Source organism: Pinus tabuliformis, chromosome 6 (assembly GCF_031772625.1).
Source record: "Pinus tabuliformis cultivar Carrire ecotype Pingquan chromosome 6, CPIR1, whole genome shotgun sequence".
Classification (NCBI taxonomy): domain Eukaryota; kingdom Viridiplantae; phylum Streptophyta; class Pinopsida; order Pinales; family Pinaceae; genus Pinus; species Pinus tabuliformis.
The window spans coordinates 98,626,133-98,652,703 of NC_142292.1; the positions used below are offsets into that span (position 1 = coordinate 98,626,133).

Consider the following 26,571-nt stretch of genomic DNA (forward strand, 5'->3'; position numbering starts at 1 on the left):
TTTGTTGTAATTGTAGCGTCCACAATGCATATTTTTATAAATATAATATTCTTGTTCTGGTTTTAGAAAAAAGGAATATTAAGTATAATATGTAGGTGCATTTTGCACGATTAATTAATGGTATTCGAATACGTTGCACTCTAATTCATAGACAAAATGACATTTTTCACTGAAATACCACGAAACAATTTCAAGCAAGTTTGTGATTTTTTGTTGTTTAAAATACATTTTTGAATGCATAAATGAATTCAACACCTTGAAAAACCATAGTGGTACTCAAATTATGTAGATTAAACAACTTAAACTCAATTTTTTTTAAAATCTTTGCCGAATTTTAATTAAAATTCCATTTTGTTTATTAGTTAGACTACAAGTTATAATAATAATAATAATAATAATTGCTTCTGGTAGAGATGTTGTAATGTAATCCCTGTTTAGCATTTTGACACAGTAAAATTACATAAAATAATAATTATAATTATAATTAATTATAATTGATAATTAAACTAGCCTAGATATATCCTTAACTCCGGATTTACGAAGTTCAAAGAGGGATCAAATCTCTAGAGATGCAAACCTATTTTAGAATGAAAAGGGATTTGATCCCTCTTGGCACTTCGTAGATTAAGAGTTAAGATGGATCTACACTGGTAATAATAATAATCTAATTTCAAGATCACAAGCAAGTTAGACACCAAATTGGTGTAGAAAGAAAGAAAGAAAGAATTTATTTTAATGTCCACGAGGCTAAAGATAGCCTATGGGATAGATTGATTCTTCATCTACTTGATGTATTCGGCCCTTTTTTTGTGAAGCTTCACAATAAATGCTCCCAGCTTCTCGACAAACCCCTCGCTAAATAGATTATCCCAAGAGCTAGCTGCCAACATATCTGCATAACTTTCCCTGTTGTCTTTGAAGGCATCACATTCTAAAATGAAATGTTTTTCCGTTTCTACTTTTCCGGAAGAACGAAAAATGCATACCCTTTCCTCCCACACTTCCTTTGGCCGTTTCCAGCGCCCTGTTTCACAACAAAGTTGATGAGAATTAGTCCTTAACTGAGCAATAAGAATTTTGGCTATCCAAGAAATATCACCCTGTTTCACAACAGAGTTGATGAGAATTAGTCCTTAACTGAGCAATAAGAATTTTGGCTATCCAAGAAATATTGGCCTCTATGTATGCTTTTGGTTGATGATTATGAGTGGGATTAAACACTTCAATATAGTAATTTTTATTTCTTCCTAGCTCCTTATCCCAAGTACGTTTGTATGAAATTCCCTTGTTCATAAGATAAAGAACCCATCTCAATACAATAAATTGACCACTACCATTTAGAGAGATGTTTTTAGTACAATAATTTGACCATCTAACCCCTCTATATATAAATTATCTATAAATATGTATTTCTTATTTAAAATTTCTAAACTAAAACTATTAAAAAAATATTTTATTTTCAAAATAATATAAAATATTAATAAGTATATTTTAAGAATTTATTTTTATTATTTTATATATATAAATTATCTGTAAATATATATTTCTTATTTAAAATTTCTAAACTAAAACTATTAAAAAAATATTTTATTTTCAAAATAATATAAAATATTAATAAGTATATTTTAAGAATTTATTTTTATTATTTTTAAAACAAAGTAAAACAACCATAAGAACATCCCTTTCGAAATAAAGGTCCTTGCTACCCTGGCCAGGCAAACAAGACTATCAACCATTTATACTAGAAAATTAGATGTATTTACTGATTCAAAACCTGTATGCTAAATGTAGATAGAGACCTGCAAATTTGAAGGCCACTGGAAATAGGCATATGCCCAAACAGCACCTTCAAGTCTCCACTCACAATTCTCAGGTTCCATTTTCACATTGTGTATTTGAACAATTATAGACTACATCTGGCTTTAATACCGTTATATAGTGGCCTTAATGCTCTACTGTACACTTAAATTGCCGCGTAAATGTAAACAGCTTGCAGAATAAGTATCATCTGTGGTAAAACCAAGATAAGGAGGTTCGTCGAGAATTTCACTGTAATATATAGAATTTGGCATTGCTTAGAGAACACAGTGCTAATACAGCAGAATGGTTCATGTGCTGTATTTAAGACGTATTTTTATTATATTTAAATAAACATTAATGCGATGCACTGTGTATAGACCAGTCAAATGCACACCTTATATGCAACTCTGCTCACGTGACCTTTTATTTCTGGGGGCAGCCGCATTGGCCTCCTTTAGGTTGCTTTAATGGAGATAAGGGGATATATATATATATATATATATTCCTTTACTCAAGTATGGTCCATTCTAGGGTTTGTTTCAATCTAGGGTTTTTGGTATCAACTATTTCTATTTTTAGTTGAGCATGTTCCATCTAGGGTTTTTGGGATCTGCTCCAATATTTTTATAGAGTATCATTTATTTTGAAATATCAAATAATTACCTGGCAAAGAGTATCCACCACCAATAAGAGGCAAACTACGTCAACATGAGCAGTGGTCCGACAATGACTGACAAACTCAAAACTAACTTTACAACCCAGTACCAATAATAACTGCCAAGGCCCATCAAATTTGGTGGATCAAATGGGGAGAATTTCCCTAGACCACTCAGTTGGGCTGCGGACTAGTCGTAGGCCACTGGGAGTCTGCCATAAGTAACCCAGGTTTCATTATCAGCGCAGTCTGGAATGGGTTGTACCTGAGAATCTCTGAAGTGACATGTTCACCAGTGCATTTTGGTAGAGGCCGTACCTGATAATCTCTCAAGTGACGCATCCCAGGAATTTCAATCTCGGCCTGGCTGAAAAATTGAGTGGTTTTTGTAAAATAATTAACTTCTCTGGGCCAATTACATTCAACATGAAGGTTGACAATAACCATCAAAGACCAAGTACAGTGCCCCTTTGAGTTGGTCAATTTTTTTGTAAATAGAGATCCAGCGGTGTTTTAAAGAAGTTAGAAGCAATCAGGAGGAACCCAGATGAAGGGCATCAAAAGTCAACATCAAGGTATTCAATCTTCTGCACATTTGTCTATACTACAATGAAACACTATCCTAAATTCTTTACATCATAGCACAGAGAGAAGGATTTAGGGCACAATTGTAATGGTGGTTGCCTTGGCTACAAGCTGCATGCATTGGCAGCATGGGGTGAGTGTCGAACATGAGACCTTTCATTGATAATTTGGATAAATTGTTGAATTCAATACACTGGATCCTCATACCGGTGAGCCTGGTTTGAGCTGCCACACCTTGGCAGCATGGGGTGAGAAGTGAACTTGAGGTTTTGGAATTGGCAATTTGAACAATTTGTTGGACTTTAGGACGCTATATTCTCATGATGGATGCCATTGTTTCTGCTGCTGGGTGCTGGCTTCATGTGTGAGACTAAAACTTCAAACTTTGCGGTTGGCAATTCAAACAACTTGCGCTTTGATAGCGCAACTGATCCATGAATCACTTTCTCACTTCTTACTAGTCCAGACTCAAGAACTAGGCATTAGGGTCATAAGATTTTGTTTCTTAGCATCCACTGAGGCATCCAATTTCAGTGTTATGTTCCCCTGCAGAGTGCTAGCTTTTGTCCAATCCCCATATTGCATGTTCCTTTGCAGAGCACCAGCTCTGTCATACTGTGTTAAAATTGACAATCCACTCATATGATTGCATTGATTCTTCCATCCCAACAATTTCCTATTTACTAGGATTTTATATTCGTTCCCCTCTAAAAATGTAGAGGCGAGTCTTAACCAGAGATCATTTCCCACCTCATTGATTGTAATGTAAAGAGTGGAAGAAGAAAACTGAAAAGGCAAAACAATATAGAGCGATGCAGTAGGAACAAATGTAAATGCACAATGGGAAGTGATGGTGCTTTGAGTTATTGCAATGAATTCAAAATGAATGTTGTGCACTGAAAAAATAAACAAGAGATGCGGACCTTACTGTTTTGGTAACAAAGGGTAGCGACAAGAGGAATCAACTGTTAGAATGTCAGGTTCAATGAATAGACTGAAGGAAAAACTGCTATTTGTTTGGGAAAGAATTGACTGAAAAAAATTGTAGCTACTAACAATAGAATGAAAACCACAATGATCATTTGTTTTGCACTTCCTTATCTGGCCTATAAAAAGCTGAAAATAATTGCTGTGGCTGGTGTGCGGATAGATATTTATGGGGCATTCCTACAGCAATTCAAGATTTTGACAATGTTGGTTATACAAACAGGTTGTTTCAAGTTGGATTATGTATTTTACAACTGTATTTTGGCACAGAACCTGTGAATTGGTATCTTCATTGCTTACTCCTGTGATTAGGAAGGAATTGATTTGGTAGAATTTGTTTCTGCAGGGCCTTCTCCTGAAGATTTCAGTTGTTTGGATGGCAAAGGAGGGGAGGTTTCTAATCAATATAAGAGGAAACTAAGGTTTTGGCCAAGTAGGAAGATACCTGCTATTGGATTGAGCAATATGGTAAAAGGTCCCTGCAAAGGAGGTATACAGCAATATATTGCTGAAGAGGGCATCATTATTCAGAGAACAAACTCAGAGAAGTATAGAACAAAAAATAAAGAGAAACTGGTCGGTGTTTTGAGGACATCTTGGAATAGCCTGGATAAAGATTCAAAACTGAAAACCAAAGATGGTAGTGTGCTTGGGAAAAGAGGTTTAAATAATTTTGCACAGGAACAACAAATGGAGCTCATAAGTGAACTATCTATAAATTCATCAGGAAATGGAAAGCAGGGCATCGTGCATAATCAGATGGAAGGATCTATCGTAATTGACAGTTGTAACCTTGATGGAACTACATGTCATTTTCCTGATAAGAAACTTAAAGCTTGCAGAAGCAAAAGAAAAAAACGTGGTTTGATGAATGCTAATTCTCTTTCTATTGAGAAAGAACAAAATTCATTTAATGATTCAGGGATGTGTAAAGTGGATATAGTATCTGACATAGTTCGGAGCAGGACTGAAGATTGTGACTACAGACTTCAAATGAAAACGAATTGGGGTCAATGTGTTGAATATTCTTTCTTCCAAAAGTAGGGATCTTACATTCTCTCTATGAACCATCATGTTTCAAGTAAACGTAACATTTATACACTTTTAGCATAGTGTAAAATTCTCTTATATTGTATGTTCTGGCTCAACTTCACTTCCTCTGTCCATATAATTCTTTGTTTTCAGAGCACACATGTCCAAAAAAAAAAATTTCCACACTAAAGTTATAATGATATCGTGTTACATAACAACAGATATTTATATCCCAAAATCTGTATCAAATTTGCTCGTTAAGGATGAGAATAAACCTCCAGCCAAAAATAGTTCACCATAGAATAGACTAATATTATCGCTAAATTGTCTATCCCATCTTATCATATTCCTACTATTTTTAAGCCAAGAAGGCCACCCCTAAAATAGGCATTACAGCTTTAACACCCACACCATAATAACCATTTTATTTTCTTTTATGCCGAGAATCTCCCAAAACTTCTAAAACTTCTCCTTACTCAACATTGTTGTGAAGATCTTTGTCAGTTGGTCTTCAGGTCTACAGTACACAACTTCAGCTATTTTGTTTTGTATCAGTTCTATTCTCACTCAGTGCTGCTGCATCAAGGACCAATAATGTGGGTACCATGCCATACACCCTGGTTTGGTGTTTTGGTTAAGGATCCATATCCACAGCAAGAAGGTTTTGAGTTTCTTACAAAACATTGGTGTATCTCAATGTGCTTTGTCCTCACATGGGACATTGGATTCTTATGGAATTCAATCAAAGTTTGATTGTCATCTTTAACACTCACCTTAATGAACATTTATTTTATTTTACACCAAATATCTCCCAAAACTTCTAAATCTTCTCCCTATTCAATGTTTGTGTGAAGATATCTACATGTTGGTCTTTGGTTCTGCTGTGTACAATGCAAACTTCTTTCTTTTGCTGCTTGCACCTGCTCCCAATGAAGTGTATTTCAATGTGCTCCCTTCTCACATGGGACATTGAATTCTTCTGGAGTTTAATTAAACTTTGCTTCACAGCAGAGGGGCATGGCTTGTGCTTTTTAAAATTTATATTAGCAGATATCCTTTTGAGCTATATTGCTTTACATGTTGCACGACTCAATTTGTATTATGCCTTTGTGGAGAGCAATGCAACTGTTGATCTCTTCTTACTAATCCAGGAAATAATTCCCGAGTTATGATCCCATGTTGAATGAATAACTTGTAGATTTTCTCTCATCAGTGCAACTTGTTGATCTGAATCTGTGTACCCAACCAACTTGAAGATATCTCTCTACAGTTTCCAATGAATATATTTGGGATTGGTCTAAATTTGTGAGCAAATTTCATCTGCATAACTTAATTTGATGTGGTACGAGTGAGGCAGATCAAACTCTCTGCTAACTGCCTGCATGAAGTTGTGCCATTTGGCTTTGAATCTTCATTGGCTGATAATTTCATAGGAGTTGCAACTGACTTGCAATCTGTGGCTTGCCATATTGAATCCTATTATTATTTACTGTTCATACATGGTCTGGGACATAAAGATATTGCCATCACTCTAACATTCTTCCACTCCTGAACAATATGGAGTATACCCAAATATGTCATTTCAAAGGATATTTATAACTAACCTTGTTGTTGCTTGCCTTTTCATCATCATTTGACTCTTGAATTTTTCCTTCTTTTATTGGATTGCTTTCTTCTGCTATCTTGTTACCTTTGCCTTCAATAGGCCACAATACTTGAAATTGATTTAAATATGCTTAACTATGATCTTCATCAAATATGACATCTCTATTGGTAACTATGTCGTCCTTATCACAGCCAAAGAGCCTATATGCGTCAGATGCTTAATTGTCTGAAAAGGTTACAATTCTTTCCTCTATCCTTCAATTTATGTATTTTTTCCTTTAAGAACATAAACATATGCATTCTGACCACTCTAATATGACTCACCTATGGCTTCATACCATTCTATTTTTGTTCAGGTTTGATGCTTTTGATCATTTGGTTAGACTTTTATTCAATAGATACATTTTTGTATGCACTGCTTAAAGGCAGAACTCAAGTATTAGATTTTTACCCTTGAGGATGCTCCTCTTTGTCTCATCGATTGTTTTTTGGTTAGTGGTGTGGTTCTTTCTCTGTACTTGACTGAGTGTTTCCATATGCACTTTCATGACATTTTCTTGAAGATGGATCTCTTTGACATGATCATTAAACCTTTCATGGCACCTTGGTTTGGGGCCCTAGTCTGCTACCAGTAGATTGAGCTTGTTTGGAGAGATTTCAATCTATCTTCCTCTAGTGTATGATCTACGCCAAACTGATTGTGCTGCATGCTTTTGTCCAAGCTGAGTTTGGTACTCTCCCCTTTTGCTCTGAGCGAAATTATAGTCTTGTATTTTTTCATCATAAGAGATATGCACTATGAGTGATTAAGCTACAAGACGAGGAAGATACCCCTATTTGGCCATTTGCTCTTCAATGGAGATTTTCTCCATGGACCTCCTAGGCCAGAGGCAATGCTGGTTTTGGAGCCTTCTTCACTCCTTTAGTCAACTGACATTTCTATTAAGCACTCCCTCTTTTTAGGTATTCTATGGACATTTTGCAGGTGGTTAATATTTCTTCTACAAAGAGTTGTTGGAGCATCTATAGCTTCGTCCACAATGTTAAAAGAAACTGCCTCAATGAAAACCAGGTAGAAAGCTTGGTTTATGTACATTGCAATTTGAGGTTGTTGACACATTATTGTGAGTGGGCTCAATTTGATAGAGCATATATCACTTGGGACGACAACCCAGAGGATGATAATTTGGAAGATGGAACCTTACGTTTAGAACAGTTGGAAGCAAAAACTTTTGGATGATGAGGATGATGGTCATCAATTAGAAGCAATAGCATCAACATTATCAACAACAATGCCACCCCCATCCACTAGCAGGGCTCAAGTTGCACTAGCTTTGCTGCCACCTCCATCTGCAACATTGTGTGGAGGTCATGTGCCTTCTAGTTCTAGACGTGGTTCACAACCATTGCAGAGTCAGACTATGCGGGAGAAGACTTCCATTGTTCATAGATCATGAGAAAATAAATTAGAAGTTTCTCGTGGGAAGAAGAAATTTTAGTAGATAGTAGATTTACTTGTCTTTTCTAGTTTCTAGTATTTTTTATAACTATTGACTCTTTCATATTTATTATGGTATTTTTTGTAAACAATATATGACAATTTAAGTTTGAAGTTTGAAGTTGGCAATTATAACTCATTGGTAATGAATTATGAATATGATGCTTTGTGAAACGTTTCATTTCATGTTTGATATTCTTTGTTATAGTTTGGTAATGGTTACAAGTACAACTTTAGTGATGACAAATGTTATATATTGAATTTTGAAACTTTGAAACTTTAAGGTTGATGAGAATCGAGATGTTGTGGACTTGTGGTTGATGAAGATTATAACTACTAGATGATTGATGTTATATGGTTTAATCCATGTTTTATACTTTTTATAACTAATTCACCATTTTACATGCTTTTGTTGACATATATGCATCAAAATATATAAAAACATATACTATATAAAACATGCTTCTGCTCCCCACTTAGAAGCTTCTGAAAATTGTCGCTCCCCATCCTGCTTCCCACTCTCACTCCCGCTTCCAAGTAGCATTGGGAAGGGCACTGTTGGGGAGGCACTGATTGAAGTAGCTGCACAAGATAGTCCATACTTACCACTTTCCATTTTTCCCCATTGTTCATCTCCATTCTTCGAGTTGGTGGTCATTGGGATTGGCACTTTTCATCCTTATCCTTGAGTCTGGGCCTGGAAATCTTAGCCCTTAGAGGTTGATGCAACTAAAAGAAAGATTAAAACATAAGAAAACCACAATGAAAGAAAAAGATAAAATGCAAAAGATGGCTGGGACATTTGTTTAGTGCATGGGTAAAAGCCTAGCATGAGCTCTACCCCCTTCATTAACCATCAGATGGTTCCTCAAGTACTTGATGCTTCATCCATGAAAAGGAACTCTTATATTATCGCAACCCTGATGAGCGATAAACTGATTCATTCAAAAAGGGTAATGGAAATTTTCAAAAGCAAGCTTGGGCTCTTGAGCTATGCACCCAAATAAAAGAGAAATCACAAAGAAGTAAAATGTGCACTAGAGGGGTGGAAAAACTAGGCCGAGGAAAGGGGTAAGTCATGCCTTCACTATTTCTCCCTCTTTACATCTATACACTCGGGATATTGGACCTCCATTAGTTGGTCATATGGCTATGGCCCCTTGCCTTGAAGTCCTTCCCACTTTGCAGCCACCGTTTTTGACACACACCTATGGATTGATGGGCTAACTTGGGACATGTCTCTTCCCCTTGGGGGATGGAAACACTTAATAGGGTCATTGACCTAACCATCCCTAATATAAGGAGGTAACTTGTTTACAGGACTTGATCTAGTTAGACATTTGAAGGCGTGCTTTGTGTGAAGCATTTTTGTGCCCCTAAAATTAGGTATGGTCCACTGTAATGCATTTATGGTTATTGCCCCTAATGATTGTTGACTTCATCTGATCTTGAGAGGGTTTCATTAGGTGTTGTTATCACAACCACAGAGGCCTGTTGGGAGATGATTCTCATCCTTTTCAACAACATTCTAGTGTTCCTTTTACCAGAGGTGACCTTGTTGATGTAGTGTTCTCCTTCAAGAGAGAAATGTTGGGCTATGAGATGGTTGTACATGGTACTTGACGCTTTAGATTACCCCTAGATGATGAAACGTTGAGCCAAGAAGGCTTGGTGTTGCATTTATTGATGATCTGCCCAGATGGACCGTGGATGTCGATAGGCTAGCCTTGACACTGTTTAATGGGCGTTGCTTGTTCTGGATTTTGAAGGATGATGGTTATCCTTGAGATGACAGGGGATGGGTTGCACATCACTAATAGACCCCTATTCTTGAGCATATTGGTGCCACGCCACCCCTTTTCCCTTAGAAGGGTGATGTAGGGCACCTTGGTGACGATGTCATGGATTTCAAGGCACTTTAAAGGCATATTGATGGAATTTGAGCTATTCCTTGGAGTATGGAGCACTCATGACCTATTTGATACTTGCTTGTGGCATTTTGAGCTCCCTTGGAGGATGATGTCATGGTGGAGGATTTTCTCCCACATGTGTGGGCTATTTTGGTATTATTTGTATTTTTTTGAGCTATTATGAGGTTGGCTTGTAACCTCTTACTTGTTGAACACTCAAACAAACTTGTATTAGGGATTTTACTTGTAAATGTGTAAAACTAAGGGTTGTAAGCCTCACATAAATAGAGGCTCTCCTTATTTCATTTTCATCATCACACATTTATCACTCTTCTCTTGGGAAAGAGTGCAAATTAGTCTTTTTCACTACTTGGGCTGAAATGTGATTTTTTTAGTGGAGCAAATTCTTTTGGAGATGGTATTTTGCATGGAGATGTTTTCCTGGGATTGAAAGAAGTGTTTCTTTGGAGAATTTTGTAAGTTTCATGCTTTATCTTCTATATTTTGCATATTGTATTTGTGAAGTAGGGTTTATTTTATGCCATGACTAAATGTTAAATCTATGTTGAAATCTCGCTCCATTATAGCATGCAAAATTGTTCTCTTTGAAACGTATAAGGAAACTCTAATTGTGCATTCCTTATATTTTCTTCTCTCACAAGGAAAATAGTTAGGGTTCTGAAAGTGGATGCCCAAGTCATCCCCCCTTACTCTATCAAAACCTTCCTCATTGAATTTAGCCCTAGAAGACTCCATTAAACCCATTTAGTATAAGGCATTGATTATAAGTTGTGTTGATCACTCTCTAAATTAATTAAGTTTCCTCTTCTTTACCTTTTTCCTAGACGTCCAGGGTTAGTGGCCAGGGTTTGTAGGTGGAAAATTGCATAAAAATGAAATCTTGTTTGATGTTTGTTGTTCAATAAGTAGGAATTGCAACAATAAATCATCTAAAAGCAAAATCCGGCATCGTTGCATGGTTAAAACTTAAAACCTTTCTCTTAGGGCTAACATCATCTTCTTTTCGCTGTTTATGCATATTTTCAGACATAAAACTCCATCAATAAATCCTAATCCTTGGTGTCTATTAGAAAGCCTTGTTCCATTTTGTTGGTTATTTATCAAAATCTTTGGCTGTTATATGACATTGTCTATACCCTATCATTGCAAATCAACAAAACCCTAACTTATAACAGCCATCTCTTTGGTCTAGGAATAAAACACTTGTATTTTGGCATAGAACACCTGGGCCTTCTAGGCTGTGCTGGTGCTTTATCCCATCTTATAGGCCTCTTATGTATCACCTTGATCCATGGTAATTGAATATCCTTTTACGTGATTTAGGGAAGCCTCTCTTGTGGTCAAATACCACTAAAGAGCAGGAGAAAGGTTTCCGAGGTGATAGTGGCAACCCTTTCTCTTGTTGCCCTAAGCCCCAGTTCTGCTTAGTGGGGCATTTGCTCTAGGCCTGCTAGATTTTGTGGCAACAGCTATATTATAGGCATGTTCAGTTGTCTCTGAAGTGACATTAGCAAGGAGATTACCTAGATTATTGGGACATGGTATTGTCCTCAAGAATTTCTTTCATTTATGAAAGCGTTTCCCTTATACAAAAAATCTCTTCAAAATAGAAATATTAACAGTTTTGGTACAACCAAATTTCTTGTGATTGGTCCGTGGGGCTCCTTCAGACTTGTTCATGTCTGTTAACTTGAATTCTGTTTCACTAAGTTCTTCAATCTATGTTTTCACGTGCTCAAAATGATAAGTTAATCAGATCAGGCACAAATGCTGTCCTGTTTGTTGCAAGATCATTCTATGCATGCAATCCTGTCACTGGCTCAATTTCTGTTGCTTGTTATTAAAGTGCTTTTGCATGGCATTGTTTCATCAATACATTCAATGTTTACATGCTTTCTGAAATGCAATACTAGTTAAAAAGGAAATTCCTTTCTTCTACAAATTCTGGTATGGATTTTTCTGTTTCCTTTTTCTAATACTGGGAGGTGATAATAGGCTGAATTTCAGATTTTGTTTATTTACCATGATTCATTTAATTGTCTATTGTTTCAGGCGTGGAGGAGGGCAAGGAAAAGAGGGAGCAAGTGACGTCAGCCTTCCAGTTTTCTCAGAAGACCATACAGTGGAGGTAGTTTCCTGGTAGTCTCTGCCTGTGATAATACTGTGAATGATATATGTGTTAGGTCCTACTAAACAGATTGATCTGCTGGGATAATGTGCATTTCTCCAGCCAGCTGTCTAAGTTGGATTTTGGTTGTTTTAAAAAACCACATTTCTGCTCATATGGATTGATCACAGGTTAAAATGGGACATAAGTGTAATACTGGGGATGTAGCAATTGACACTGAGGAGAATGTCGACACTGGTGCACCATCATCTTCTCAGATGAGCAGTTTTCAAAGAAGGATCCCAGTGGATGATTATAATAGCATTTGTGAAATATGCAAAGTTGGGGGTGAACTGCTGTGAGTTTCATACTAGTTTTTAAGCTCCTTTCTGTGTGTCTAGTTTCAGAATTTTGTAGAGTCCCATATGTGGTTTATGGTAGCATTCCTAAAAGAAGAATTTCATAAGTTGAACAATTTTTCAAATAACAAAAACTTCAATGTGCTGCTGGGTCAAATTGGCACTTATGCTTGAATTAAGCTGTAACAACTTTACTATATGGAATTTGCTCTTTGTTTATTAATGTATTCAAGTGATTGGAATTTTATGCAGCATTTATACAAGTTTCCTGATTGTACTTAGTTTATTGGTTCATACTAGGAATATCTAATATCAGAAATTTAATTTATGCTGTTGGCCGTTTCCTGCCATCTTTCTCATTCTCATGTCTCGAAGTTGAGTAGAGTGCATTGGATGCAGGCATTATATGTCAGGAAAAGATGTGTTTGACCATCTACCAACATAATGTCTTCTGTTGTTGCACTTTGAATGTCGATTAAGGTGTCATTCAAAAAACATTTTTTAGCTGCAGATGCATGGACCAAAATATTGCAAGACTTTGCAGTTCCTATGGTATTCTGAGTATTTGGAGACTAAAATTTTAATTTCTCTTATTAGGATTCTGGTTATTGTGTAGGTGTTGTGATGGAGAAGGCTGCTTGCTTACTTATCATCGTTTTTGCCTTGATCCTCCTCTGGATCAAGTTCCTTCTGGGGATTGGCTCTGCCCAACTTGTTTGTACAAGAAAACTTCATCTGATTTATTGTCGGTGCCCCCTGTAGTTGAATCTATATGGGATTTGAAGGAATCTGATGTCATTGATGATGCACCAAGTGAGTGTATAATTATGGGTAATGACTCTGGTAAAAGACAGAGAACAGCAGATAAAAGCATTGGCAGAGAGCATATTGCTCAAGACAAAAATGATTATTTCGTGCCAACTGTAAGGAAGAATACTGCATCAAATGCAGTTCAGGGACCAGATAAGGGTCTAAATGACAGATCGTCACCTAATCTGATAGATGGGGAATCTGATGTGTACAAAGTGAACTCGAAGAGAAAATTTAAACAAGAAATGATATATTTTGTTAAATATAAAGGACTTTCTCATGTTCACAATCGATGGGTCAGTGAAAGCCAGGTTTTGAAGGAAGCTCCAAAAAAGCTAGCTTGTTTTAAAAGAAATGTTCAACAAGGAAAGGTCAGTTAGCAATCTTCAACAATTTTACCTCTTTGGCTATTTTAATTCATCTTCTGGAGTCTCGATAACTGAGGCATGGCAATTTTTTCTCTTCTATGCAATTTGGTAGCATCAGTATTTCAATTGGAGAAGGTTGATATTTTAGAAGGAATACATTTCTACTTTGGAATCTTGATGGTTACTTAGCAATGGGTTTTCTGCACATATTAGTTCTTTTCAAATAAGTAACTTTGTAAATAAGATATTGTGATTGTGCAGGCCTTAAAATGGAATCCGCAATGGACTGAACCACATCGTCTTATTCGAAAAAGGGCTTTGAAGCCTCCTGAAAACTCACTTGGAGAATGCCATGATAAGTTAAATTGCAAAGTTGAATGGCTGGTTAAATGGAGGGGATTAGGGTATGATCAATGTACATGGGAGATGGCAGATTCAAACATTCTTGCTTCCGCTTCAGCCAATGAGCTCATGAAATCATATGAACAGAGATCTAGAAAGGCCCAGCAGCGAGCGTTTCCTGGAAGGTTAGAAAAGGTAGTAATATGTATGGATGCTTCTCATTCTGGAATACCCTCAGTGCAAATTTAGACCAAGAAAAATGTACTATTGACAGACCTTCCTTTTAGAATGAAATCTTTAGGAAAACTTTTCTTTTATGTTATTTGCATAACTGTGTCATTATCAATCATTGAAGATCCTGTTGTGTCATTTTTGATCTTATTGTTGTTGAAGAGTATATTCTATTAAGCTATAATCCCATTCCCATTATAATTATAGTAAACCATGTTAGCTTTAAATTTGTTTTTCCTATCAAGTGTAATGTCATGTTTACCTAACATGCAAAAGGATATTTTTGTATGTATGCTTTAAATGTACAGCAATTTTTGAATGGGTCCATGCTTTCTGAAATACGCTAAATGAAATGAAATTATATTAATGGCCATCGGTGACCCAAGTAGGTAAATGGGACTTTAATTACTGTTGGAGTGCAAAGCAGAATTAAAGGATAGGCGTTGATTGCATTTAATTAATCAGATATACATATAAATACAATTTCTTGTGACCTTTGGATTCTTCAAGGTCCCTTGGACACCCAATGACAGCTTTTATTCGTTTACCATTACCTTAACGGATCAGGTGTCTAACATTCCCCTCTTAATCCGAAAGGGGGTGTATGTGAGTCCAAGCAAGGAGATTAGGACAGCTGCCAATGGTTGAATGTGGCTCTGAATCCGGTGTTTTAAGGAAGACCACAAACCAAATGGGCAGAGCACTGAAGTCTTGTAACGGCCCATCTTGAATCATGAGCTCCATAGGAATATTAGCATGCATACGAGGCATGCATATGATAGCTACATATGCATGTATTGTGAAAATTCTATCTCTACAACAACTGATTTACTTTTTCTACTTATTTCATCATAAGTTATTCATGAAATTACTTCAACAAACATTAAAATAAACACTGCTGCAGATATCACATCGTAATACAGAAACAAAAATATGCACGCATTGACATAGTTATTTTGGACTAATGTCCCCAGAAAAACCCAATGTGGGAAAACCGGTGCAGCAAGGGAGAATTTTATTATTCAACAATTTTCTTGTACAACAGGGTGCCAAACTGGCTTACCTACAGATAGACAAACTTCCAACACTTTCCTAAACCCAACGTAGGCCCTACTGACCTCTGCTACAGCCTGAAACCCTCTGCGTCAGCCTAAAACCCTCTGCGTCAGCCTACGGAGGCTCTGCAACCTCTCTGGGCTTTTGCGTCACTCATGTAGCCTCTGCGTCAATGACGCAAGCCCTTTTGGCTCTGCGCAGTCTCTGCTGCCTCTGCGTGGCTTCTTATGGCTCTGCATCTGCCTCTTCTACGTTGATCTCCCGTCTCTTTGTTCCGTACTTGCTGCCTCCTGACTGCTCTCTAGACCACTGGTTTAATTTCTCAGCAAACCCCGCTCCAGAAATTGAACTGACTAGTCTCCCTCAGTGTGTTTTCCAAGTGCTCCTCAAGCCACTTTTTCTATTGACATCTCAACGGCCGATATTAAGTCCCTAATCAACGGCTAAGATTAGATCTGGCTTGATCCATGTCTTTTGGACCATTCTAACACAGATTCATATTAATACACATTAATAGTTTATTTTCCCTAAGTTTAGACTTAGGGACTCCATTAAAAATATTAATTATTTTAATATCTCCTGATCTGTTTAAAATCTGCCCAAACCCTTTCTGGGTATTGAAGATCTCATGTGCCCCAACCTCTCCACCAATTTCGTGGCTAGAGCACATCCGATGCTACCCTAAATCAACACTCCCTCTTAGCGAGGACTGTGCTCTAGCAATACTCCTCACTAAGTATTACTCTGATCATTCGGCATTGGTACCTCTGCTGATGCTAGGCCTCCTTGCCCAACATCCTCTGCACTGTTGCATCCTGTACTGCTGCCCATGGTTCTGCCACTGCCACTACTGCATCTGTACGACAACTCCCTCTGCTTCCGTGCTGCTGCTGGTCCTTTCTCCCAGCATTGCATTCGCACTGCACCTTCCTCTGCATCTGTGCTATTGTTGGTCCTTTCTCTCAACACTGCATTTGCACTGCAACTCCTTCTGCATCTGTGCTGTTGTTGGTCCTTTCTCCCAACACTGCATCTGCACTGCAACTCCCTCTTCATTCGTGCTGCTAACACACTACTTTTGAAAGGGGTTCTTTACCATCCCCATCTTTTCCCTGAAGTAGTCAAATTTGACTTTCCAAGGGCCTTGGGGAGGATATCAACCACTTGTTCCCCTGTAGGAGTGTAGCCCAACTGTACAGCTCCACGTTGGACACAATCTCTGACAAAGTGACACCGGATATCAATATGCTTTGACCTATCATGAAATACTGGATTCTCAGAGAGTTTGATGCAACTCTGATTATCACACATGATCCTGGTCGCCTCCATATTTCTTCTGAATAGGTTTACCAGCAGTTTTCTAAGCCATATGGCCTCACACGAAGTTGTGCTTGCTGCCATATATTTTGCCTCAGACGAGCTCAGAGACACAGAGTTCTGTTTCCTACTGCACCGGGAGTTTATTCTTGATCCAATGTTGAAATAGTACCCAGAGGTACTTTTCTGATCCACTGAACTTCTTGCCCAATCTGCATTATTAAATCCACTTAACCTGATATCCTTCCCCTTGTTGTACAAGAGCCCATAATCAACTGTTCCCTGTAAATACCTGAAAATGTGCTTGGCTGCTGCCCAGTGAGCCCTATTTGGTTCCACCATGAACTGATTGAGGGTGTTGACAGCATAGCAAATATTTGGCCTGGTATTGACTAGATACATCAGGGACCCTATCAGCTATCGGTATAGGGTGGGATTGACATCCTTGTCTTCTAATGCATCAATCTTCTTCCAGTTGGTGACCATTGGCGTAGCCATAGGTCTACAGTCTCCCATCCCGAACCTTTTCAGAATTTCTGTAGCATACCTTCCTTGCCAAGGAAAATTTCTCCTTTCTGCTGCCAAACTTCCAACCCTAGAAAATAGTGCATTCATCCCAGATCCTTCATATCGAACTCTGTGGCTAGATTCTTCTTGCAGTCTTCAATGAGTCTGGATGATCCTGTCAGGAAGACATCATCCACATATAATACTAAGATAAGTGGCTCTCTCTCTACGACCAGATAGTAGAGATTCGAATCCGCGTCACTCTTGACAAACCCCATCTTCTGCAAGTAGCCATCTATTCGACCATGCCACGCTCTTGGTGCCTGCGTCAGCCCATACAAGGCTTTCTTCAGTCTGCATACATGAGACTTCTTCTCATGAGTTTCAAAGCCCTTTGGTTGTTCAATGTATACTTTTTCTTCTATTACCCCGTTCAGAAATGTCATCTTGATATCCATCTGATGGATCTCCCATCCCATGTGGGCTGCAAGAGATATCACGGTCCTAATAGATGTATACCTGGCTACAGGGGTGAAGGTTTCCTCATAGTCAATCTCTTCCTTTTGAGCATACCCCTTTGCCACAAACCTGGCCTTGTAGTTTTCAATACTGCCGTCCGTAGCATATTTGATCTTGTAGATCCATCTTGAACCTACCACCGATCTGTCCTAAGGCCTTGACACCACCTCCTAGACATCGTTTACCATAATGGAGTTATACTCCTCCACCATCGCATCTAGCCAGACCTGATGCTGAGCTACCTCCTTGAAGCTGGCCATTCTGAGCTACTAATGCTTGATACTTGTCTGGCTGTTTTCGCTCCCTTTTACTGTTCCTTGGCTCTCCGATGAATTTCTTTGCATCACGCAGAATCTGACGAAGTTCTATACTGTTTCTTCCTCTTCCAACAGGTGCTTCTGTTTGCTCCTCTTCCTCATACTGAGAATCTTCCTGATCTGAGGAAGAATTCTTCACTTCCGTTGGTTGAAGAGACATGACCAACAGATCCTCTTTCGATTGCTCCTTGGAAGGCATTTCGCAAGATCTTCTGAAAGCTCTGTCCTCCATGAACTTTACATCTCGTCGTACTACTAGCTTCCTGCTCCCTGGAAGATAGATCCTATATGCCTTAGCATTCTCGCTATATCCTGCTAGATACCCCTTTTCTGCAGTCTGATCCGACTTCTTCCTCTTTTCTTTGGGTATGTGACGATATGCCAAACTCCCAAATATCCTGAAATGACTGACTTCAGGTGTCTTCCCAGTGAAGACTTTCTCTGGAGTAATCTTGCCCAATGCCTGATGAGGAGTCCTATTCTGAATGTAGACAGCTGTGTTGCATGCTTCTGCCCACAGGAATTTTGGCATATCCTGATCATACAACATGGCCCTAGCTGCTTCTACAATAGTCCTGTTTTTCCTTTTTGCCACCCCATTTTGCTCCGGATTGTAGGGAGCTGTCCACTCTCTTTTGATGCCCTCCTTAGCGCAATAATCAGTGAAGTCCTTATCGACATATTCTCCACCATTATCTAAGCGCAAGACTTTTATTTTCTTACCTGTCAGATTCTCCACTAGAGCCTTGAACTCCTTCAATCGACATAAAACCTCATCCTTGGTTTTCAAAAAATAGATCCAAGTTTTCCTCGACTGGTCATCAATGAAGGTAAGGAAATACTCGGCACCGTTGAGAGCTTTGAAGGGCATAGGTCTGCAGATATCTGAGTGTATCAATCCTAGCACACTCTTGGCCTTGTGGTTGCTCCTAGGAAATGTTGCCTTGGCGTACTTTCCTAGAGCGCATCCCCTACATACATCATCTCGTTCCGTACTCAGATCTGGAACTCCTGTTACAATGCTCTTGAGAATTCTCAGAGCTCCATGGTGCAAGTGACCCATCCTTCTGTGCCATAGTTCGTTCAAGTCTTTGTCCCCATGACTGCCTATTAGTGCCATTGGAGATTCTAGTTGTAATCTGTACAACCAATTACTTTTGATCTCTATCTGCACTTTATTTTTCCAGCTCGGGTGTTTGACGTATACCTTTTCCTTGATGAAGTAGATGTCATAGCCCTTGCCTTGTAGTTGTGACATGGAAGGTAAGTTCATCCCCAATCCTGGCACATGCAACAGATTTGTGGCATGGAACCGCTCTCCCAATTCTGTTTCAAAAACTATGGTACCCTTTCCTACTGGAGTACACTTTGCCTTGTTCCCCATGGTGATCTGAAAGTTCATCTTCTCTTCTCGATATTCTGAGAAACACTCCTTGATTCCCGTCATATGCCACGAGGCTCCACTGTCTATATACCATACTTCTGATGATGCAGCACTAGTATGCACGCCACTTCTTCTTCCAACCTGGAAGCCAACAAAGAGAAATCGAAATCTCTCTCTTGTGCAATCTTTTGAAAATCTGCGTGAGTCCCCTAAGGTGGATGCCTCTGCATCGTGGTCTCAACCCATAACTGATTTTCCCTTTGTGTCTCTGATTACTGGCTCTGATACCATTTGAAAATTCTATCACTGCAGCAACTGATTTCGTTTTCCTACTTATTTCATCATAAGTTATTCATGAAATTACTTCAACAAACATTAAAATAAATATTGCTGCAAATATCACATCGTAATACAGAAACAAAAATATGCACAAATTGACATAGTTATTTTGGACTAATGTCCTCGGGAAAACCCAATGTGGGAAAACCGGTGCAGCAAGGGAGGATCTTATTATTCAACAATTTTCTTGTACAACAAGGTGCCAAACTGGCTTACCTACACATAGACAAACTTCCAACACTTTCCTAAACCCAACGTAAGCCCTACTGACCTCTGCTACAGCCTGAAACCCTCTGCGTCAGCCTACTGAGGCACTGCACAGCCTCTTTGGGCTTCTGCGTCACTCCTGCAGCCTCTGCGTGGATGACGCAGGCCTTTCTGGCTCTGTGCAGTCTCTGCTGCCTCTGCGTCTACCTCTTTTGTGCTGATCTCCCATCTCTCTGTTCCGTACTTGCTGCCTCGTAATTGCTCTCCAGACAACTGGTTCAATTTCTTAGCAAACCTCGCTCCAGAAATTGAACTCACTGGTCTGCCTCAGTGTGCTTTCCAAGTGCCCCTCAAGCCTCTGCTTATACTTTTTTTGTTGACATCTCAATGGCCGAGATTAAATCCTTAATCAACGGCTAAGATTAGATCTGGCTTGATCCATGTCTTTTGGACCATTCTAACACAGATTCATATTAATACACATTAATATTTTATTTTCCCTAAGTTTAGACTTAGGGACTCCATTAAAAATATTAATTATTTTAATATCTCATGATCTGTTTAGAATTTGCCCAAACCCTTTCTGGGTATTGGAGATCTCATGTGCCCCAACCTCTCCACCAAATTTTGTGGCTAGAGCACATCCGATGCTACCCCAAATCAACATGTATCGCATGCACTACACTATTATATGTGCTAAATAAGTATGAAAAGTCTAAGTATAGGGTAATGAATTAATTATTAAAGAACTGAGTAAATACTTAACTCACCAGATGTAATGAATATATTGTAAGGTACTTCTCATATATGCCACCATCATAATATATAACTAGTATATTGTTTAAATAATAATAATAATAATAATAATAATAAATGCAATGACTAATGCAAATAAGAGAGAATAGTAATATGATATATATTATTTATTATTTTAACTAGGAGAGGTTATATATTAACTAAAAAGAAACATGATATATTATATCAACTAAAAGGGACTATATATATATATATATATATATATAAGGACGAATGATAAAAATTTCAATAAGTTCTATAAATTTATAAGCTCAAATTAGGTTAATAAACTTCGACAAAAAGGTATAAATTAATAAATTAGAAACAAATATCTCATGAATTGTAAATTATATAGGTTAGTTGTCACTTGAACTAAATTAAAATTATGACAGTTAGCTCTTAAACGTGACACCTTGAGAATTCATACAAGACCCTTCTGGGTGCTAGGTATCGATAGAGAGAGTACTGGAAACCTTATTATATTGAGAAATGCTGAGACAGTGGAAAGGAAGAGACGATGATTTTGGGCATATAAGGAGGATGGTTACGACATTGAAGGGGAGGAATTTTTCCCTGGGTATTGAAGTGAAGGAAGAAGAGTTTTCTTTTGGAGGATTACAAAGACAAAGGAGAAATTCCTAATAGAGCCACAGACAAAGAAATATTGAGCTTGATTGTTCTTGGAGTTTTTGGCACGGGGGCTAGAAGACGAGTCTTCTGGATCTAGGAACCAGACAAGTTGATCCCAGATAGGCTGTGAGGAAAATTCAGTTTGGTAGTAGAAGCGGGAGAAACAACAGCTTAGGAACATCTCCAAACGAAATTACAGGTAAGTACGTGCTAATGATATATTAATATTTAGGAATGTTTGGTTGCTTCATTAATTTATGAATTCATTTATGATGAATGGTTAAATTTAGGGCTTTTCAAGTCTTCTACTGAATGGTGGTTTAAGGCGGACCACTAACTCTGGAGCATGGCTCTAATGCTCAATAGGTACTATAACATTTCCAAAATTGGCTAGAAGTTGATGTCTTCTATGGTAGTACTCACAAATGGCGATTTGAAGATGACCTCAAATTGTTGGAACTTGGCTCTAAGGCTCAACAGTTCTTGAAAAATTTCCTGATTTAGCTTGAAGCTGATGTCCTCTGCTAATTGGAAGTCCTTGCAAAAGGCAATTTGAAGATGATTGTGTTACCCAAAAAAGTGGGTAACGCTATAGGGAATTTTTTTCTCTTATTCTTCTACATCCAGCCAACCAACCAATAACCCCTGATAGCCAACACTAGCTGATGATGTGCCACTATCCATCTTTGCCAACTGTATTAGCCATATGACTTCTCACCCATTCGACAAGAGCATATGAATGAAGGTGGGCCTCTGATCAAAAGGTACTTCATTCATTTTGCAATCGCGTGCTTATGCTTGTTTGTATTTGGGCTTTTGATATGGATTATGGGGTGATTTGGAAGGAGGGGTTTTGACCATGATCTAGTTCCCTCGCCTTACATGGGGAGTTAATCTTCGACCCTTGTCCAGTGGGACCTCCCCTAATGGCCCAATGGGTATATGAGGGGCACTACTCAAGAAGACTTGATTGAGACAGTGTGTTCCATCTATCCCCACTCCATACTTACCACCTTCCATCTTACATTACAAGCCCTTATTCCACAACCATTCTTCGGATTGAACTGACCATTGGTTCTCTAGGATTTGGCACCCATACATCCACATACTTAGGTCTGGCTAGGAAATTTGCCCTGGGAGGTTGATGCAGCTAAAAGAAAAAGAAAAAGCATATAATGGCCATAAGCAAAATAAAAGAAAGAATATCAAAATACAAAAGATGGCCAAGATATACACATTAGCACGTGGGCAAAAGCCTAGCATGAGCTCTACCTCACTCGTTATGGCCATCTCTCGATATCTGAGCACCATATTGCTCCTGTACATCATGAGAGGAACTCTTGCATGGCCCTAATGGGCAATGAGTTGCCTCATCATCCAGTGGGACCTCCCCTAATGGCCCATTGGGTATAGGAGGGGCACTACTTAAGAAGCCTTGATTGAGATAAGGTGTTTCATCTATCCCTACTCCGCACTTACGACTTTTCATCTTACATTACAAGCCCTTATTCCACACTATTCTTTGAGTTCAACTGACCATTGGTTCTCTAGGATTTGGCACCCATACATCCACATACCTGGGTGGGCTAGGAACTTTTCCTTGGGAGGTTGATGCAGCTAAAAGAAAAAGAAAAAGCATATAATGGCCACAAGAAAAATAAAAGAAAGAATATCAAAATACAAAAGATGGTTGGGACATACACATTAGCACATGGGCAAAAGCCTAGCATGAGCTCTACCTCATCCGTTATGGCCATCACCTGGTTCCTAAGCACCATATTGCTAATGTACATGATGAGAGGAAGCATGTCCCAACTGTTGATTTCTGGTAGCATCGGATGTGATCTAAGTCTCAAAATTTGCAGGGAGGCTTAGACACATGCATTCTCCAATACCCAGAAATCATTTTGGGAAATTCAACCCGGAGACAGTTTTATTAAAACAATTAATTATTATTAATGGGTGCCTAAGTCTAAACTTAGGAAATTAAAATAATTAAAGGGTGTTAATCTAACTGTGGGTGAAACTTCTAGAAGAAGACGGAGATCGAGTCCAAATGATCTGAGCCATTGATTAGAATTTAATCTGGGCCGTTGGTTCTCAACTGGAGGATTATAAGGACATCGATGGGCACTTGGAGAACACATCGAGTGAAGATCAAAAGATTGATTTTCTGAAGCAGAGTAGTTGCTGGAAAGAATTTCAAAGTGATATTTTGCAGTGAGGGGCAGGGATAGTTCCGGTTGGAGATTTCTCCTGGTCCTGGAATACTCAGCAGAGGAGGGAGAGAGAGATTCGAGAGAGGCAGTGTAGAGCCAGAAGAGGCTGACGCAGGGCCACGCAGAGCCTTGAGGAAGTCCGAAAATTTGTTGGGGGAATCAATATCAGAAGTCGAAAGCCGGGTTATGAGACCGGGAGGTGAAGATCGAAGTTCCTGGGCAACAAATCGATCAACAGAAGGGGTGACGCTGTCCCTAGAGGCTGTGACGCTGGGCTGACACAGTGACTGCGCAGAGGCAGCCAGGGGCAGTCCATTCAGTGGCTGGATCAGCCAGGATTTCTAGTGATAGTGTGAGGTAATCTCACTCATCTCTCTGTCAGTGATATTCTCTGTATTGGATAGCCAACAGGGGATCCAAATATTGTATTCAAAAATTACTACTGCTTAATAATAAAACTCTCAACTGCTGCTTAATAATAAAACTCTTAGCTGCTGCACCGGTTTTCCCACACTGGTCTTTTCTGAGAACTTTTGTCCAAAAATAACTCTATAGATGTGTTGTATTTCTTTCTTGCTTAGTTTCTTATTTTCGCATTTTATTTAAATGGTGAAGGCCGCAGTGTATTAGTTTCGGTGTTTATTGTAGGAAACAATAAATAATTTTGTTATGTAATTAACAAATAGAAGAAACATAATCAGTTGTTGCAGTAGAAATTTGGGGCTTCCAAATTTTCACATGGTATCAGAGCTGCAGGTGAAACAAGAGAGCAGTGCTGGAAGAGCCCAACACAGAAGGAAGAAGGTAAGTCGAAAGTGCTGCATAGGCAGCAAATCGAATCCCCAGAGGGTTTAAGCAGTTCAGGCGAGGAGGGCAATATTTTTTGTGGTAAATCTCTCTCTGAGTGAGTCGACAGAGAGGTAGGATTTCTAGATCGAGATTTGTTAGCGACAGAGGGAGCAATGCAGCAAAAGCTTCAGCAAAGAGGGGTTTTTGGTGTGATGCGGTTTTCTGCAGGCAGTTGCTGGGCAGAAAGATGTCAGAAGGAAGAAGAGAGACACTTGAGGGACTTTCTTCCTCAGAGAATTCCTAGCCAGGGGATTCAAATTCTCATTTGCTGAGCAGCAGCAGGAGAGAGGAGGTCATTCAACTTTTTCGAGTGGCAGAAATGGCAGCTAGTGGGTTGAGAGATCAGGATTGGTTGGATGGTGCATCCAACTATGTGATCTGGAAGGCAAGGATGTCATGCCTTCTGGATGAAAATTTTCTCAAGACCTACGTCGATAGTGTGGTAGTCGTGCCTACGGATCCAAATCTGCTCAAGAAATACAAGGGAGAAATGGTGAAGACAAAGAGAATGATCCTCAACGGAGTGAAGGATCATGTGGTCTGTCACATCGCTGGTAGAGGCTCTGCCAAGGAGATCTGGGATGCATTGTCGACACTGTATAAAGGATCTTCCGAGCAGCGGAAGATGTACTTAGAGTAGAAGATGAGGCTCACGCAGATGCAGAAGGGGGAACACATTGATCTGTTCCTTGTAAAGCTTCAGGAGACCTGAGATGAGCTAGCAGCTGTGGGGTCTACACCTCAGTCTTTCGAGATGGTAAGACTGGCCCTCAACTCAGTTTCAGAGGAGTGGCAAGTATTTTTCCAGAGCATCCTAGGCAGGGAGAACTTGTCGGACTAGGAAGGAATGTGGGTAGCTCTTAGTCTCAAACTAATGATAATAAGCAAAAGATTGTGCTAATAATCTAAAGACAAAATGCCTCACAAATAGTTATCATGCAAGAAGAATCTCATTAACTCCCCGAACTAGATTCTTTAACAATATGCGCATGGCAGGGAATAGGGATCCCATTGCCCAATGGACATAGACTCCAAGTGTTGATTTGAGGTAGCAGCGAATGTGCTCTAGCCATGAAAATTGGTGGAGAGGCTAAAGCACATGAGATCTCCAAGGCCCCGCAAATGGTTTAGGCAAATTCTAATTGGTTTGGGAGATATTAAAATAATAAAAAAATTTAATGGAGTTCCTAAGTCTAAACTTAGGAAAAATAAAATATTAATCGGTATTAATATAAAACTGGGTTAGAAGATTCCAAAAGTCATGGATCAAGCCAAATCTAATATTAGCCTTTGATTAAAGATTTAACTTTGGCCATTGATGTACCAACGAGAAAAGTATAAGAAGATGCTTGAGGGTCAGTTGAAGAAGACACCAGAGTGATCAGTCATTCTATTCTCTAGAGCAGGGTTTGCTAAGAGAGATAGAATTAGTGATCAACAGCGAGGGGCAGTGAATATATAGCAAAGAGGCAGAGTTGGTACCAAAGAGACAGTGCAGAGCCCGGAGAGGTTGATGTAGAGGCAGCTGGGTGCTACGCAGAGGTAAACAGGAGTTGCGCAGAGCCAGGAGAGGCCAGTGTGTGAGACGCAGAGGGTCTAGGGGCTGATGCAGAAGCTCCAGAAGCTGACACAGAGGCTAGTAAAGCTGACGCAGCGCCAAGAGGCAGTGTTGGAAGGATTTCGTGGGACAAACTGGGTGTTGGTGAGCCGGGAAGGGTGACGCAGTCCCTATCAGAGTGACGCAGAGAAGTGAGAACTGCAATTGTTGCTGTGGGATTGTTCATCCGGTGATTAATCAGCTGAAATATCTGTTTCCGAGGAGAGGTACTACTACCGAGGGCATTCTCTGTTGGGTGAGCCATTTTTGGCACCCTAGTTGTATTCTGAAAACTACATAATAATAAAACCCTCTGAATAGCTGCACCGGTTTTCTTGCATTGGGTTTTTCCGGGGACATTGATCCAAAAATAACGGTGTCACTTGTGTGCTTGTTTTCTTTTAGTTGATGATCTGTAGATGTTGACATTGTACTTGTGTTTATTTTCAGTATTTACATGGTAAATAACTTGTTAAGTAATTAAACAAGTAGGAAGAAATAAACCAGATAGTACAAGAAGAATTT

The 26,571-nt window shown here is 39.0% G+C and overlaps 1 protein-coding gene across 4 annotated transcripts in view; it reads left to right on the top strand.

Moving 5' to 3' along the window:
• Positions 1 to 1,728: 1,728 nt before the first annotated feature.
• LOC149257442 (uncharacterized) overlaps positions 1,729 to 26,571 on the top strand; it is a 454,745-nt gene continuing 429,902 nt past the window's right edge. For 3 of the 4 annotated variants that reach the window (XM_089414304.1, XM_089414300.1, XM_089414302.1), the window contains exons 1-6: positions 1,729 to 1,873; positions 4,374 to 5,067; positions 12,146 to 12,221; positions 12,392 to 12,558; positions 13,176 to 13,740; positions 13,999 to 14,274. In XM_089414304.1, coding sequence (XP_089270430.1) covers positions 4,493 to 5,067; positions 12,146 to 12,221; positions 12,392 to 12,558; positions 13,176 to 13,740; positions 13,999 to 14,274 — 1,659 coding nt within the window. In that variant the 5' untranslated portion in view covers positions 1,729 to 1,873; positions 4,374 to 4,492. The remainder of the gene's footprint in view (positions 1,874 to 4,373; positions 5,068 to 12,145; positions 12,222 to 12,391; positions 12,559 to 13,175; positions 13,741 to 13,998; positions 14,275 to 26,571) is intronic. The other variant, XM_089414306.1, reaches the window with a different exon arrangement.